The 16,965-nt window shown below is 47.8% G+C and overlaps 1 protein-coding gene across 7 annotated transcripts in view; it reads right to left on the reverse strand.

Annotated features, from left to right (window-relative positions):
• The window catches only part of ARHGAP32 (Rho GTPase activating protein 32), a 1,461,643-nt gene that overhangs the window by 197,984 nt on the left and 1,246,694 nt on the right, over positions 1-16,965 (reverse strand). For all 7 annotated transcript variants that reach the window (XM_085647194.1, XM_085647195.1, XM_085647193.1 and 4 more), the window contains 2 exons: positions 12,348-12,492; positions 10,590-10,672 (listed from right to left, as the gene is read on the reverse strand). In XM_085647194.1, coding sequence (XP_085503320.1) covers positions 10,590-10,672; positions 12,348-12,492 — 228 coding nt within the window. The remainder of the gene's footprint in view (positions 1-10,589; positions 10,673-12,347; positions 12,493-16,965) is intronic.

Consider the following 16,965-nt stretch of genomic DNA (forward strand, 5'->3'; position numbering starts at 1 on the left):
CTCTTGGAAAGTCTTTGGAAGTCACAAGGTCGGTGACTCCTCCTTTGGATCGCATTGCGCATGGGCTTCGGCTCCATCCTCAGATTGTTTTTCGCCAGCAGGGAAAGATGGAGCGTAGTAGTAACAGTGAAGAAACCCATGTGTGTTTTATCTAAATAAGATAGACTGGAACAGATACAGGTAGCCAGGGAGGCGGGTGGGCGTGTGTAGATCTGCAGCTCTACATGCCAAGAACAGATGCATACTGGTAAGTAGCATATTCCGTTCAAGGCATATGAGCTGCAGATTACACACTTTTGCATAGACTATATAGCAGTTTCCAACCCTAGCGGCGACCACCGGTATCTGTTGCAGTGGTTTGAAATAGTGTTTTTAGTACAGCCTGGCCCACACTAGCTTGTTACTTGGTTTGCATATCTACACAATAGTGTTTAGTGAAAGTGTGCAGTGTTGACCATGTAGCTGCTTTGCAGATATCATCTAATGGGATGTTCCCTAGAAAAGCCATAGAAGCCCCTATCTTCCGTGAAGAATGGGCTTTAGGGGGAACGGATAGCGGTAGTTTTGCTTTGTGGTAGCAAATCTGGATGTATTTTACAATCCACCTAGCTATCCCTGATTTTGAGATGGGGTTGCCCTTGTGTGGTGGAGAGAAAGAGACAAACAGTTGTTTGGTCTTTCTGAAAGGTTGTGTTCTTTGGATATAGTAAAGTAAGGCTCGTTTGACATCTAGCGTGTGTAGAGCCCTTTCTGCAACAGTCTGAGGTTGCCAGAAAAATACTGGTAATTCTACAGATTGGTTTAGGTGAAAAAGGTAAATGACTTTAGGTAGGAATTTGGGGTTGGTACGGAGAACAACCTTGTTCTCGTGCATTTGAAGAAAAGGTTCTTGTATGGTAAGTGCTTGTATCTCACTGACCCTTCTAAGGGAAGTGATGGCTACAAGGAAAGCTGTTTTCCATGTGAGAAATTGCAGTGCGCATTTATGCAAAGGTTCGAAGGGAGGCCCCATTAGCCTTGTGAGAACGATATTTAAGTTCCACACAGGTGAGGGTGGTACTCTGGGGGGAATTATTCTTTTTAGGCCTTCCATGAAGGCTTTAATGGCAGGTACTCTGAAAAGTGATAGGTGCTGCATGTTTTGTAGGTAAGCTGCAATTGCTGCGAGGTGTAGCCGAATGGAGGTATATGCTAGATTACACCTTTGTAGGTGGAGTAAGTAGCATATGATGAGTTGTATAGACACGTCTAGAGGATTGATTGTGTTGTTATGGCAATAAACAACAAATCTTTTCCACTTGGCAGCGAAGCAGGCTCTAGTGGTAGGTAGTCTAGCTTCTCTGATGACGTTCATACAGTCAGGGGGAAGGTTTAGGTATCCGAATTCTAGGATTTCAGGAGCCAGATCGCAAGGTTGAGCTGAGCTGGGTCCGGGTGCCTGATCTCTCCATGGTTCTGGGTTAGGAGGCATGGTGAGAGGTGTAGATTTTGGTGTGGTACTACCGAGAGTTCCAGCAGCGTGGTGTACCACGGTTGTCTAGCCCATGTTGGAGCTACTAGGATCAGCGTGAGGGAATGCTGTTGTAGCTTCCGCACCACTAATGGAATGAGTGGGAGAGGTGGAAAAGCGTACGCAAATTTGCCTGACCAGTTCATCCATATCGCATTTCCTTTGGACAATGGGTGTGGGTATCTGGTGGCGAAGCTTGGGCATTTTTTATTTTCGTGGGTGGTGAATAGGTCTATCTGTGGATGCCCCCACGTTTGAAAGAACGGGTGAAGAACCTGCGGGTGAAGTTCCCACTCGTGGATCTGTTGCGTCTGTCTGCTGAGCAGATCTGCCATGGTGTTTTGGACTCCTGGGACATGTTGGGCTAGGAGAAAGATTTTGTGTGAAATTGCCCATCTCCATATGCTCTGTGCTAATTGAGAGAGCTGTGGAGTGTGTGTGCCGCCTTGTTTTTGAATGTAATACATGGCCGTCATGTTGTCTGTGCGAATGAGGACTGCCTTGCCTGCAATCTGTGGCTGAAAAGATTTTAGGGCTAGAAAGATTGCTAGTAACTCCAGATGGTTGATATTGAGTAACTTTTGTTGCGGCGTCCATGTGCCCTGCACTGTGAGGTGTAATAGATGAGCTCCCCAGCCGGAGAGCGATGCGTCTGTTGTTAGTATTATTTGTGGAACCGGGTCCAGGAACGGTCGACGTTTGGAAAGGTTTGTGGTGTTCCACCATTGCAGAGAGCGATGGGTACGACCGTCTACCAACACCAGATCTGTCAGTTGCCCCTGGGCCTGGTTCCATTGGCGCGCTAAGCACTCTTGGAGAGGACGCATCTGGAGTCTTGCGTGAGGCACTATGAAAATGCAAGAGGCCATCATCCCTATCGGTTGCATAAACACTCTTGCTGGAAGGGAGTGTTGAAGTATGAATCTTTGTCGCAAAGCCTGAATGCTTGCAATTCTGGCCGGATTGGGGTAGGCTATTGCTTTTGAGGTGTCTATGGTGGCACCGAGGTATTGTTTAATGTGGGATGGTGTTAGCTGGGACTTTTGTTGGTTCACCGTGAAGCCTAGTTGGTGAAGTAGTTGGATTGTAGTGGTGGTGTGGTGTACACATTAGTTGTACGAAGTGGCTTTTATCAGCCAGTCGTCCAAGTATGGGAAGACGTGAATGTGCTGTCTTCTGAGGTGTGCCGCCACTACCGCTAGGCACTTGGTGAATACCCGTGGTGCTGTTGTGACTCCGAATGGGAACACCTTGAACTGGTAGTGTTGCCCGTCCACTACAAATCTGAGGTACTTTCTGTGAGCATGGTGTACTGGAATGTGGAAGTATGCGTCTTTCAAGTCCAGTGTGGTGAGGAAGTCGTTCTGGGAGAGGAGCGGAAGCACCTGCTGAAGCGTTACCATGTGAAAATGGTCTGAGTGTATGTATGTGTTTAGGGGCCGGAGATCTAGAATAGGTCGTAGAGTCTCGTCCCTTTTTGGTATTAGAAAATATAGGGAGTAGACCCCTAAATTTTGCTGATTGACGGGAACTTGTTCTATTGCATGTTTTTGTAGGAGGGAGATTACCTCCTGCTTTAGTAATGTGGAATGTTCTCGTGACATTGGGCGTTGCCTGGGTGGAATGTTTGGGGGGGTAGATGTTAATTCCAGGCAGTATCCTGATCTAATAATTTGAGTCACCCATTTGTCTGAGGTGATGGTCTCCCAGACATGAAGGAAATTTTGAAGTCTGCCCCGACCGGAGTGGGATGGTCTGGAGGGAGCGGGGGGAAGTCATTGGGTAGGCGGTGTGGCAGAGCGGGCGGTATTTGTTTTGCCTCTGCCTTTATTATTGTTGCCCCTATAGCCGCCTCTTTGATAGCCCCTTGTGAAGGTGGACTGAGTAGGGGATTTGTAGGAAGTGGACGCGTTATCTGAGGAGTAGCCTCTAGATGTACTCCGAAAGGAAGAGCGGCGAAAAGAGCGCCTAGGATGGTGTGACTGTAGGGCTCCCATGGACTTTGCCGTATCAGTGTCCTTCTTCATTTTTTCGAGGGCCTCATCCACCTTCGGGCCGAATAGGTGTTCCTTGTCAAAGGGATGATTAAGGATGGAGGCTTGTACCTCTGGTTTAAATCCTGATATTCTTAGCCAAGCATGGCGACGGAGAAGGACGCTAGTATTAATGGCCCTGGAGGCTGTGTCTGCTGCATCTAAGGCACAGCGTATAGAGGTGTTAGTGATTGTCTTACCCGCTTGAATTAATTCATTGGCCCTAGTTTTATATTTTTCAGGGAGGTGGTGCATTATGCTTTCCAATTCATCATAATGTGCCCTATTGTATCTGGTCAATAGCGCTTGGGTGTTGGCGATATGCCATATATTGGCTGCCTGTGACGCAGTGCGCTTTCCTGATGCGTCCAGTATCTTTGACTCTTTGTCAGGTGGTGGTGCTTCGCCTGACGCCTGGGAATTTGTTCTTTTTCGTGCAGTAGAAACCACTAGGGAATCTAGTGGCGCTGGCCCTTTGATATACGCGGGATCTGTGGGGGCAGCTTTGTATTTCTTTTCTATGCGTGGGTTAATGACCCTGGCCCTGACTAGGTCTTTAAAAACCTCTGGCGCATGCTTTACCACCCCCTTAAGCATAGGTAGTATGGAGGTAGACCTATGTGTGGTATAAAATGTGTCGAGGAGGAAATCCTCCTCCACTGGGTCAGTGTGCAACTTTACCCCGTGATAGTGTGCCGCCCTTTGAAGTAGATGGTGGAAACCTAATGAGTCTTCCGGTGGAGATGGCCTGGAAGGGTAAAGGTCATCTTGTGGGACGTCGGGAATATCTGGGTTATTGTAGTCGTCCCATGGGTCTGGGGATCCTGTAGGGGTGGGGTCTTGGGGCACATCCCATGTATCGTGATATGGGTCCCCCTGATTATCATCGTCTGGAGACGGGGTCGGAGAGCTATGAGGTGGGGGTTGGAGAAGGCGGAGGGGGCGGAGATGGAGAGGGTGGAGGAGGTGGGGAAGGTATTCTGAAAGGGGAGGTAGCAGAGTCCTTCCTCTTTGGAGGTGGAGGCGGAGCCGGTTTGTCCAAATGTCTCTTTTTGGAAGAGAGTGCCAAATGTCCAGTTTTTGGATCCCTGGTGAGAGTTTTTTGTAAGGGATCCGGTGTAAATAGTTCCTGTGACAGTGTTTGGTCCGTCGGCGCCGAAGTCTTTGGGGCCGATGACTTTTTAGGCTTGTCCGTGCCAGTTTGCTTAGCACTGGGCTTGGGAACCTCCGATTTCTTGGTCGGCGCCGAGGTGGGCTTCGGCTTGGAAGTGTCGGTGGCGAGGGCCTTATGGGGTTTGGTCGGTACCGAAGATGGCGTTGGTACGGAAGCGCTGGGTTTCGACCCCGAGGGCTTCGGTGCGGAGCTCGGTGTCGAGGTAGAGGCCGGTTTCTTTTTCGGTGCCGAAGTGTGTTTCTCGGCACCGCTGGCAGGCTGGCTCAAGCCCGAGCCGCCGGAAGGCTTATTTGGCTTCTTCACCGGGCCCGAAGGTGGGGTGTGTGAAGCAGTGTCTCTGGTCTTGCCTAGGCCTGGAGGCGAAGGCGTGACCGAAGCCTTTTTGGGTGTTGGCGCGGGTGTGTGGGGGGGTATAGTACTCACGACCCTCTGCGCTGGAGTGATGTCCTCCACATCTGAGTCGTCGGCCTCGGAAGCACTGACGAGGTCCTCTTCGGGGCGCTGCTGTCCCGGATCTTCGATGTCGTCTCCGAAGATATCGACTGGAACGGAGGTCGAGGAGTGTGCCATGTTTCGTCTGGCTCTTCGGTCCCGAATAGTCTTTTTCGATCTGAAAGACTTACAGGCCGGACAGTCTCGAGCCTCGTGTTCAGGGGAGAGGCAGAGGTTGCATACCTCATGAAGATCGGTGTGGGGGAATTTGGACCCACATCGAGGGCACTTCTTGAATGGAGTTCTTTCCATCAGCCGGGACCGGAGCTTGGGTAGGCCCGAAGGCCGCCGTCGACGACTGGAACCGAAGATTTGTCGATGAGAAGGTGCGTTGATTGAGGAGATTGTGATCGAAACAATACCGCGATGTGAGGTGAGGATTCCGCTTCGATCGTCGAACTGGAAAATGTTCGGAACCGGAGCGTGAAGATTACATCCGAGCCCGATGGCGGAAAAAAACAATCTTAGGATGGAGCCGAAGCCCATGCGCAATGCGATCCAAAGGAGGAGTCACCGACCTCGTGACTTCCAAAGACTTTCCAAGAGGAAAAACAAACTGCAAACATCCGGGCCCAACACCAGATGGCGATCTATGCAAAAGTGTGTAATCTGCAGCTCATATGCCTCGAACACTTTGTTTATTTGTATTATAATTTAGTTTATGATTCATTAGGTGACATTGTGAATGTATAACATTTTACACCTCTTCCGCTGGATCATAAGCACCAGGAGAGACAAAGTCACCCATAGGACCCCCAAAGAGAGAAAGGAGAACACTGGCCTAATTTCGAGATTTTTTACCTACAGCCAAAGGGACAGTGAGAATATTAGCTAAGGTTTCAGCTCCCAAAGCAATTGGACATGGTTCAGTTTGCATCTCTGGGACAGAACATAAGGGCCCAAGACATGTACCAGGGCCTTGTATCTGAGCACCAGCAGGGGTTCAAACATCTGGCAGCCTACACTCAAATCTGGTGGGGATGTTGGGCTAACTTGAATTACAAAGGGCAGAGGGTAAGACCCTCTCCTTGGTGTGCACAGATCTCTCTGCGCCGACGTCATTACAGTGAAAGTGAAACTGAAATGAGCCAAGAGGCTCATTTCAGGTTTCACTCTCTATGTGCTCAGGGGGCTATCTCAGCCCCCTGAGCACGTACAAAGACGGGTGAGGTATCGTTGGAAAGGGGAGAATCTCCCCTTTCCAATGCTACCCCTCCCCAGTGGATCCCTGCTTGGGGATCGCCACAGGAGGGCGATCCCCAAGCAGGGATCCACCCACTAGACACCAGGAATGGGGGAGCGGCCCCTTGGGCAAGGGCCTTTGCTCCCCCCATGTAAGTTTGGCAAAATTTAGTCTTTTTGCTCCCCCTGGGGAGCAGATGGGGGCATTAGCTCCCAATCTGCCCCCCCGGGGGGGGGCAAAAAGCCCACTAGACCCGAGGGAAGTGTTTTAGCAATGAAAATAGGGGTGGGGGCTGCCCAAAACGGGCAGGCCCATGCCCCCACCCCCCCAATTACTACAGTCATTCTGCCCCCCCCCGGGGGCAGATGGGGCATTGGCCCCTAATCTGCCTCTTCAGGGGGTGCAGAAAGTCCACTAACAACCAGGGATTCATTTCTACCTTTTTTTTAGGGTGGGGGCTGCCCGCAAGGGGCACGCCAATGCCCCCACCCACCCGCCACCATTACAGCCTTTCTGCCCCCCCTGGGGGGCAGATGGGGCATTGGCCCCCAATCTGCCCCCCCGGGGGGGCAGAAAGCCCACTAGACCCCAGGGAAGCTTTTTAGCAATACAAATAGGGGTGGGGGCTGCCCTAAACGGGCAGGCCCATGCCCCCACCCCACCCCCCCAATTACTACAGTCTTTCTGCCCCCCCCCCCCCCGAGGGGCAGATGGGGCATTGGCCCCTAATCTGCCCCTTCGGGGGGGCAGAAAGCCCACTAACAACCGGGAATTCGTTTCTACTTTTTTTTTAGGGTGGGAGCTGCCCGCAAGGGGCACGCCAATGCCCCCACCCACCCGCCACCATTACAGCCTTTCTGCCCCCCCTGGGGGGCAGATGGGGCATTGGCCCCCAAAAGCCCACTAGACACCAGGGAATTAAAAAAAAATTGAAAAATAGAGGTGGGGGCTGCCCAAAACGGGCAGGCCCATGCCCCCACCCCACCACCCAATTACTACAGTCTTTCTGCCCCCCCGGGGGGCAGATAGGGCATTGGCCCCTAATCTGCCCCTTCGGGGGGCACAAAGCCCACTAAATACCAGGGATTACTTTCTAGTTTTATTTTTTTAGGGTGGGGGCTGCCCGAAACGGGCACGCCAATGCCCCCAACCTCCCTCCCCACAAAAATGACAGTCTTTCTGCCCCCCAGGAGGCAGATGGGAGCTGTAGCCCCCAATTTGGCCCCCCTGGGGGGCACAGAAAGGCCACTAGAAACCATGGATGTTTTTGTTTTATTAGTGTTGGTGGTAGGGCTCCCCAAAATGGGCATGACAATCCCCCCACCCCACCCCCAGAGAAACTCCAGTCTTTCCGCCCCCCTGGGAGGGTAGTTGGCGGCAGCAGCCCCTGATCTGCCCCCTGGGGGGCAGAAAGCCCACTAGGCGCCAGCGAGTACGCAGGCTTTTTTTATGCGTGGCGGTGGGGGCTGCCCAAAATGGTCATACCAATGCCCCCACCCCCACAAAAATTAGCCATAGTCTTTCTGCCCCTTTAGGGGCATATCGAGATGAAACCCCCTTCCCCGATTCCCCCCCAGGGCGGCAGAAAGCCCACTGGGCGCCGCCTTTTTTTTAGCAATGTGCATACCTGTGGATTTTGGGCCCTAGCGCAGTTGGCACGTAGGCAAACCTAGCAAACCTGTACATATTTTAAAACTAGACACCGAGGGGAATCCAGGATGGGGAGACTTGACTGGCTCTCACCAGGTTCTGTTACCCAGAATCCATTGCAAACCTAAAAATGTGTCCAAAATAACAAATTTTCCTCACATTTCTGTGATGGAAAGTTCTGGAATCTGCGCGAGTCCACAAAATTCTACCCACCCCGCGTTCCCCAAAGTCTTCCGAGAAAGATGGTACCTCACTTGCGTGGGTAGGCCTAGTGTCCGCGACAGGCAAGGGCCCAAAACGTAGTGAGGCGACATGAAAATTGCCTATCTCCAAACGACCTGGTTTTGCAAGGGGGGTCACTTGGGTTTTTGGCCCGGTGCTCGGCGGCCACCTAGGGAAACCTACCAAACCCACACATTTCTGAAAACTAGACACCCGGGGGATTCCAGGGAGGTATGGCTTGCGTGGATCCCCCAACGTTTCCTTACCCAGAATGCCCTGCAAACCTGAAAATGTATAGCTTTCCAGGATCCATTATTGCTTTTGTACTCATTTCTGCCATTAACTGGAAATAGGCTATGTCCCAGAAAAATGCCAAAACTGTGTAAAAAATGTTGGGTTTCTGACAAAAGTCTGGTATCCCCGAAAAGCTGGGAAAATGGTGATTTCAACCCCACAAACCCTTTTTTGATAACATTTGCAGGAAAAAACCCAGATGCTTTCATTTGCAGCCCGTTTTTCCCATTTTTCCGAAAAAACCCAAAATGTTGCTGTATTTTGGCTCATTTCTGTAACCCCTCTAGGAGAATCCACAAACCCCGAGTACCTTTAGAATCCCCATGATGTTGGAAGAAAAGGACGCAAATTTGGCGTGGATACCTTATGTGGTCAAAAAGTTACAGGGGCCTCAGCGCGCATTATCCCAAATAGCCAAAAAAGGGCGTGGCACAGGAGGGGAAAAGGCCTGGCAGCGAAAGGGTTATTGGCAGTCTTGCAGGCCTTACCCAGGAATCTGTTTAGTTCATTGTGAAACTTTGTTATTCGGTCTGGGCATTCTTTGGCCTTCTGAGAAGCATTTCGGCTGTTCAGAGCTTGTGGCAGTATCACAGACATTATACAATGAGCAGAGGGCATTAGCTAGAAGACACATGCCACAGTCAGCAGGTGAGGGGCAGGTAATCAAATATTCACTTGGCTTGACTTATGCCTTACCTCTAAGGGATAAGCCATGCCCTTAGCTCGGCTCTGATCTGGCTTACTCTATTAATTTCCTGGCTTGAACACCTCTGGTTCTGTCACGGTGGAAAAATAGGTATTATGGCAGGTAGTTTCAATTTGTAATACCTGTTGTCTAGATAACTGGCATTGTGACCTGTTATTATTCCAAATACAGAAATGCTTTGCAAACAGATTTGAATAATTGCAATAATGTGCGTGGTCACAAATTTCCAGGACTAATAGTGGAATTCTCTGTCATTGCCTAAATAGTCAGAAATTGTCTCCAAATATACGATCATGTTTCACTTTTCAAGCAGACAACCACACTAGAAACTATCTTTTACCTTTATGACACTTGTAATTTAGACTCACAAATATATAGCAAAGTTTACCTGAATTCCAAAGTAAACTCTAATATAAATGACACAGACGGCCAGAGCTGATGATCATGGGGGAAAGAGAAAAAAGGTTTCCACGGAGGACAAAGCACATTGCAGTTTTAACAGTAGCAAATAAGGAATACAATCATACAACAAACATTGGTGACTGGGCCTGAGTGACATGCACATCTATTAGAAGTTATGGGCTGTATTAAAGAGCACAGTGTCAATATGTAAACAATATTCAGACGGTGCTGTTGTGATAAGTTCCTAGTCACCTTAGGTGCTAATTAGCACACCACACGATGTGAGTTTGCACTGTACAAAGGAAAATCACGCACTCAAGCACCCAAAAGTTCAATCATTGGAACACTGTGTTTCTACTGCTGAAGTAAGCCTAGACTAGTGGACTTATCAAGGGCAAACCCACATACTTTTGCCTGACTATAAAGGAATAGACAGGGGTTGGAGACTACCCAGTAATACTGTTCATGACTGGGATATTTTGGAAAAGGTTTACCACACACTCTAAGAAACTACTTAATGTAACGGAAGCTGTGAGGAGACTTCAATACTCACAGTTACTCTATGCTGTATAGCCTTGAAAATGTCCAGGAGGATGAAACACGTGTCGGCTGCAGTGTTTCGGATCTTTCTGTCTGTAATCCTGACTTTGAAGTAAAGGAAGAATTAAACTTCAGTTGACTGGATCTATTTTCTATCAACGGCCTATCACTTGAAACAAGTTTTACTTCCAATGATTGAACTTTTGTGTGCTTGAGTGCAAGATATTCCTTTGGACAAATAAGGAATGCCACCAGTGCAATTCCACTTGAAAATAAGCCCTTCTTTACTGTCATGACACAAACAGAAAGTGACCTCCATCTACTGGATGCTTATTTGATAATATGGTTAATATCCAACAGAAGAGAGAGGAGGAAGGACCCACCTGTAATGAGGCGGGGGAAGCTGCTGGATGACATCATGGATCCTCACCAACCGCTCCTCATCTGTAGCTACTGAGACCGCATCCTGTCAACAATGAAATAATCAGGGTTTACAATGTTGTTCGATCATTACAACAAGGAATAAAGAATGCAGTGCACGCCACCCACGAAATGAAATGGAAACTACCGGGAAATTAAAGCAATGTTTAGTTCCCCAAGTACGAGTTTTGCTTTGGGAAGACCTACATTGATCCCATAACATTCTCTTTCATTGGCACAAAAAGGCAAGGAGTCGTGGGGAGGGGCACTTAAACGCCTAAGACATTTGTTTTCTTTCCAAGAGTCAGTTGGCAGGTTGGCATATACCCAAACCAGATTCCTCTACAAATGAGTAAGCGGTTAACCATGCTGTAAATGGCTGTGATTGAACTTAGGGATGTGGAAAGCGTCTTGGCTGCTCTAAAAAAGTAGGTGTTTTGGCATACGTTGCACAAGGAGGTGGATAGGTCAGCCCACTGTATCCTTATAATGGGGGTGTTTGCATAAAATCACTAGCCCATGATAAAAGTATTTCAAGAACTTTTTAACAACAAGTTTATATGAGCTACATCAAGGAACAATTCACGTTGTAAATAACGTAATCATTACACAAAAATGCAAAAAGAATTAAAAAAAATATAACGTCTTGGCTGAATTTAAGCTGTGCACAAATTATGGCTCAGTTTCATTGGCAAATCTGCTTCTCTGTCATTCGATTTCAAACAGAACAAGAGCTGCCTTTTCCTCTAAAATCAACATCAGGGATGTCATATTTGATCCATGTTGGCCAGCTATCCACCGTCAAGCTACATGTCTTCGATTTAGATTCACTGTATGAAATTTATTGTCATGTGGACATTCTAAAAATCAGGCACGGAGCTAGCCCTCGTGGACCAACACTGAATACCCGAACCTACATAATACTGAGTGCGCATCTGCCTTCCTTGATGATTTCAGCGCAGAATCATAAAGGCAAAAACAGAAGCTGAAGGGGGGACATTTTTCCTGGGAAACGTACTTCTTAAATATTGAGCTTCCAAAAGTAAAAACTCAATATGAGTTCCTCATAAATGGGCAGTGCCGTTTTAAATGTGATGTTATCAGCCATATTCTCATTCACAGCTGCAGTTGCTCTGATTGAATGCCATCAGCGTGAGATGTTGGATCTCAGCTTCCTTGCAATGTAGCAAAAATTAGGAAAATATCATTCACTTTCATATTGTAGTAAGAGAAGACATTGCATTTTGTTTAAAAATCATATTGTCGAAGACCAAAAAGAAAAAAATATGAAACTTCTACAAACACATGTAGTGAGGGATGATAAACGGGAAAGGTGGGAGGATTTTCAGCGCTTTGGGCAAAATAAAGTGATGTCAGCTGGAAAGCTTCCCGGACGCTGAGGAAAAGCCTTATGTTCAGTGATTTCTCACTAGCATAAAATGCCTTATTTCACATTGTGGAAGTCTGGCCCCGACAGGGCAACTTAGAGGCATTGTATTATAAAGAGTAACATGTTGGAAACAATTTACAACTCTTGTACATTTAGCCCGAATTTAGGCCTCACACTGGGACACAGCAATTACATACCCAGTTCTTTGTGTGTTTCTGGATGGAACTCTTCCGAATCCTCCAATGTCTACAAGCACTTCCTGTCCTCATGAGTGTATGTCAACAGGCCCCGCCCTGGAACAAAAACATCTGCCACGTGCAGATGTACTTACCGAGAACTTCTCATACAGCTGGTAGGTCAGCAGGGGATTGGGCAGTTCTCGGAAGTACAGCTTACAGAGAGAGCCAACGCAGTGAATATCCTGGATGTAAACATCTTTTGTTAGGTCAGGAATCTGCTCCGAATCAAACTCGTGGCTGGGGAGAAAGTAACGTCACACATTATTGAAGGAAGTGCTAGGGCAGCGTAGCCAAAGTTCTGATTAGCAAAGAAGAAAACAGGCAGTTCGCAGGCAAAGTTATTTGCAATCTCGAAGCTTTTAATGGAATGGCCTACGGCGACCTGACAATACATAGGTGAAAAACAAGGTGAATCCGTGTTCATCACTTGCACACTTTTGTATAAAAAACTGCCAAACATAGTTTCCCAGGAGCACGTAAACAGGGTTAAACCAGTGTCATAACAGCTGAACATATCGAGAGCAGCACGTGAATGTCGCTTGTGTATGATTATGACATGTGGAGAGACATTTTGTTGCGGTAGGAACCATATATCATGGAAGCAAATTACTGAATGTTTCTAAAACTTTAACTCAACATGGCCCTAGCGTATCAGGACTCGAACCTTCCTCTAGCTCCCATCATTAACAATCCAGCCTGCCTCTTTCTGAAGCCTTAAAATAGCCTATGCATCATACACATACTGCTATTCTGGCTCAAAACCCAGTCGCCCTGCAAGTACCAAGTAATCACTGTGGTCCGACATTAATGTTTTTGCTATTTCAACCAAGAATGCCAATGGCCCAAAAAAAACACAGGAATAAGAATGCAAAAATTACTGGAAGACGTGTATGCATATGTTTACATCTCTACAACTATCCTCTCTGTGTAAGTGCAAAGCAACGGTCCCATCTTGACATGGAGCGATTCTCTACACTATGATTTGTGGCTGTGAACGGTCACCTCGCATTTCGTCTACGGGTGTGGTTCGCCCATGATTTTGTTGCACAGCCTCCTAAACTGTTAGCACCCGTCATAGTTGCTGTACACCTTGTAGATTGGGTGCCCCTTGCTCTCTCTTCCAATGACACTTTTACTCTCTCTTACCATAGGACTCTAATTCCCCTACGCCCTTTACATTGTTAGTCAATTTGTACAGTGCTGTATTGCCATTAGATTGTCCTTGTGCTGATGGCAACGTTAAGAAACCGCAATGCTCTGGTTGTGAGACTTGTCACAGAACGGAGACCGCTTTCTAATAGCTGGAGTTGCAGCTTCAGTAGTGTGCTTGTGGTTCATATTTGTGCTTCAGTGGTTAAGTGTGGTGTGGTTTGCTACCACCATTCTCTACCAGAAAATAATTTCTGATAGATATATAGACATGCCACACTGGGACATTATGACAATGTCTGGCAGAGTAAATATAACATCAATTAGTGGCTTAGAGGCATTAAACTGTAGGGGGGCAACGGCTATAATGTTCATCTTCTGATCAACTGCACGTGCACATATGTATAGGAAAAATACTGACTAAGAGACCAAAAGCTCTTTGGAGGATTTCAATCAGGGTATTACACGTAGGTCGGTGTACTGCTTGATTTTCCTGGCCTTCTGGTGTTATAGAGCGATCAATATGACTTCAGTCTCTTTCCATCCAAGTCTAAGGACTAGAGTAGTGAATAGGGCCTATCTATTAGACACTTTGACATAATCCTGTGCTCCTACCCATAGATCAGGGCCTACATACATAGCCTAGGGGATAGATTCGTTAGCATCGAGGATAACTTGCCCTATAGTGAGGGTATTTCATGGAGTCGTGCTGAATTCAGGCCTGGTAGGCCTCAGACAGGAGAGACTCCATCTTTCCTTCTGCTCCAGCAGCTTGGGACACTTCTAGAGGGAGGGTGATGTTTTAGTTATGAGGTGTTATTCGCTCGGAGAGAACCGGTTCAGGCCGGCCCTTATCGAAGGAATGTATTTTTCTCCCCTGCCGAAGACACTACATCAGGCCGGCCGGCTGGGAACGTGTCCTTGGCACGGGGAGGTACAGGAATTTGGTGGGCGGCAGGTTTCGAGCTGGAAATTTCCATGAGAGAATGCACCTCTATATTAGTGAAAGTCTGAGTTAGATATGGGCACTTGCTTCTAGACCATAGGCGGCATCTGGCCGTTAGCAGAAAAAGCTACTACTTATTCCAGGGAAGACAGATGACGAACTTGAATCTAAAGAGGAGAAAGTAGCCGATGAGGAAGAGGTTCCAGTGACTCGGAGAGGGAGAAGGGAGTAGATCCGCGACTGCGGAGGTGTGACTTCCAGGCGAAGCCGAGGCACAGAGGGAGAAGGGAACCTAGATGACCATTGAGCACAGACTACATACAATCCAGGTGATGTCGACCCCTTTTTCTTTGAAGTGTATAACTTAACCTTTCACTTTCCTTGCAGGTTATATATATATATGATGTATTCTGCGAATGTGCATGTGGCATTTAAATAAAGTATTTAGCTTGTCGTGAGTTAGCATGTGTTGTGTATTTTTGTATAGGAGGATAGCCTATTCTTTTAGTCAGAGTTAACTCAACATGAACAGAGGTTAATCCTGGTCAGGTAAGTGGTAACTGGATGAGGGGGAAAACGAGCCCCTCGAACTAGAGAACAGGTTGTGCTCAACTAATAGTCTTTGTGTGATCTGATATATGGTAATCCCGATTCCCCTGTCATGTACTACGGTAACAATAGGATGAGCTCGTGCTAAGGCTGCCGTCTGGTAGGAGATTCTGGGTCTGCCTGAGGCCGCGAGACTATGGGTGTTGCTGCCGTCTGGTAGGAGATTCTGGGTCTGCCTGAGGCCGCGAGACTATGTGTGTTGCTGCCGTCTGGTAGGAGATTCTGGGTCTGCCTGAGGCCGCGAGACTATGGGTGTTGCTGCCGTCTGGTAGGAGATTCTGGGTCTGCCTGAGGCCGCGAGACTATGTGTGTTGCTGCCGTCTGGTAGGAGATTCTGGGTCTGCCTGAGGCCGCGAGACTATGTGTGTTGCTGCCATCTGGTAGGAGATTCTGGGTCTGCCTGAGGCCGCGAGACTATGTGTGTTGCTGCCGTCTGGTAGGAGATTCTGGGTCTGCCTGAGGCCGCGAGACTATGGGTGTTGCTGCCGTCTGGTAGGAGATTCTGGGTCTGCCTGAGGCCGCGAGACTATGTGTGTTGCTGCCGTCTGGTAGGAGATTCTGGGTCTGCCTGAAGCCGCGAGACTATGTGTGTTGCTGCCGTCTGGTAGGAGATTCTGGGTCTGCCTGAGGCCGCGAGACTATGGGTGTTGCTGCCGTCTGGTAGGAGATTCTGGGTCTGCCTGAGGCCGCGAGACTATGTGTGTTGCTGCCGTCTGGTAGGAGATTCTGGGTCTGCCTGAGGCCGCGAGACTGTGATTGCTGAGATTGCGAGGCTGTGAGGTCTTGATATATATATATATATATATAATAGGAATTCCCTGTCCTTAGGTGGTACATATATATGTGGTTATTTAGGTGTAAAAAGGCCCGAGGGAGGGGGTAACGTTCTGGTTTTGGGTCAGAAGGGATATGTGGAGCGGGTTCCACCCGATCTGAAAACCCAAGCAGAACAGTCGGTGAAGGGCAGATCCTTGCCAGATTTTCAGAATATCCACATCAGATTTTTTTTTACATTTAAGGAATATAAATGGAGATTATTTGCATAGTGAATGGTTATTCTGAAAATCGGCCTTGCTAAAAATGAATAAGTAATTAAATCTAAATGATCCGAGGAAAACCTTTTAAAGAGATGACTGTCTAGAAAACCAAACCAAAGAGCCAAATGGCTACAGATTAACCATTAGCCACTGGGAGTAAGCGATGTCCTGATCAATAAATGAGGTGCAAGATAATACTCTTCATGTGTGGAGGCAAACGTTTTATAGCCAAGGGTATATTCTTTATTGATTCACTAAGCAAGCCTCCTTCGTATACATATGTTTAGACCTGATGTACGAGTTACTTACCTTCGGTAACAATGTATCTGGTAGCGACGTTGTCTAGCCGCAGATTCCTTAATTTAGAATATCCCCAGGCGTCAGACAGGATCCGGAATCTTTTTTGCAGCAGTACCTCTGCGCGCCACGGGACGGCATCACACGATCACGCCCTGATGTCGTACACGTACGTGACATCAGCGAGGTCATACAAGTCCCTCCTGGTGCGCTGATGTCAGTTTTCTTCCGAGAAACTTTTCCGCGACACAACGCGGAGCCACCAACAAAAAAACGGTTAAAGTATGGGAACAGTGTGCGAGGGATGAAAATCCGTGAATAAATAAGGAGGATGGTGCAAGACACCATCGTAAAAGCCAGAATTAGACACTGCCTACATACAAGTGAAAAAGCTATGAGAAAGAACCTTGCAAGCTAAGGAAGACGCTTCCCAAGTGCAACAAGGGAAGAATATCTCAACAGACAGAAGTAGACTGTTATTACCATGCAGAACAACAGACAGAAATAGACTGTCAGTACCATGTAGAACTGTGTCGTGTAGCAAGAACGGAGCACAGACAGAACAACAGTTCACCGCAGGAAGGTATGAAAAGACTGGCACTGCCCCTATCGAATATGCTACTTACCAGTATGCATCTGTTGTTGGCATGTAGGGCTGCTGACATTCATATC

The sequence above is a fragment of the Triturus cristatus genome, chromosome 3_2, assembly GCF_964204655.1.
Source record: "Triturus cristatus chromosome 3_2, aTriCri1.1, whole genome shotgun sequence".
Taxonomy (NCBI): domain Eukaryota; kingdom Metazoa; phylum Chordata; class Amphibia; order Caudata; family Salamandridae; genus Triturus; species Triturus cristatus.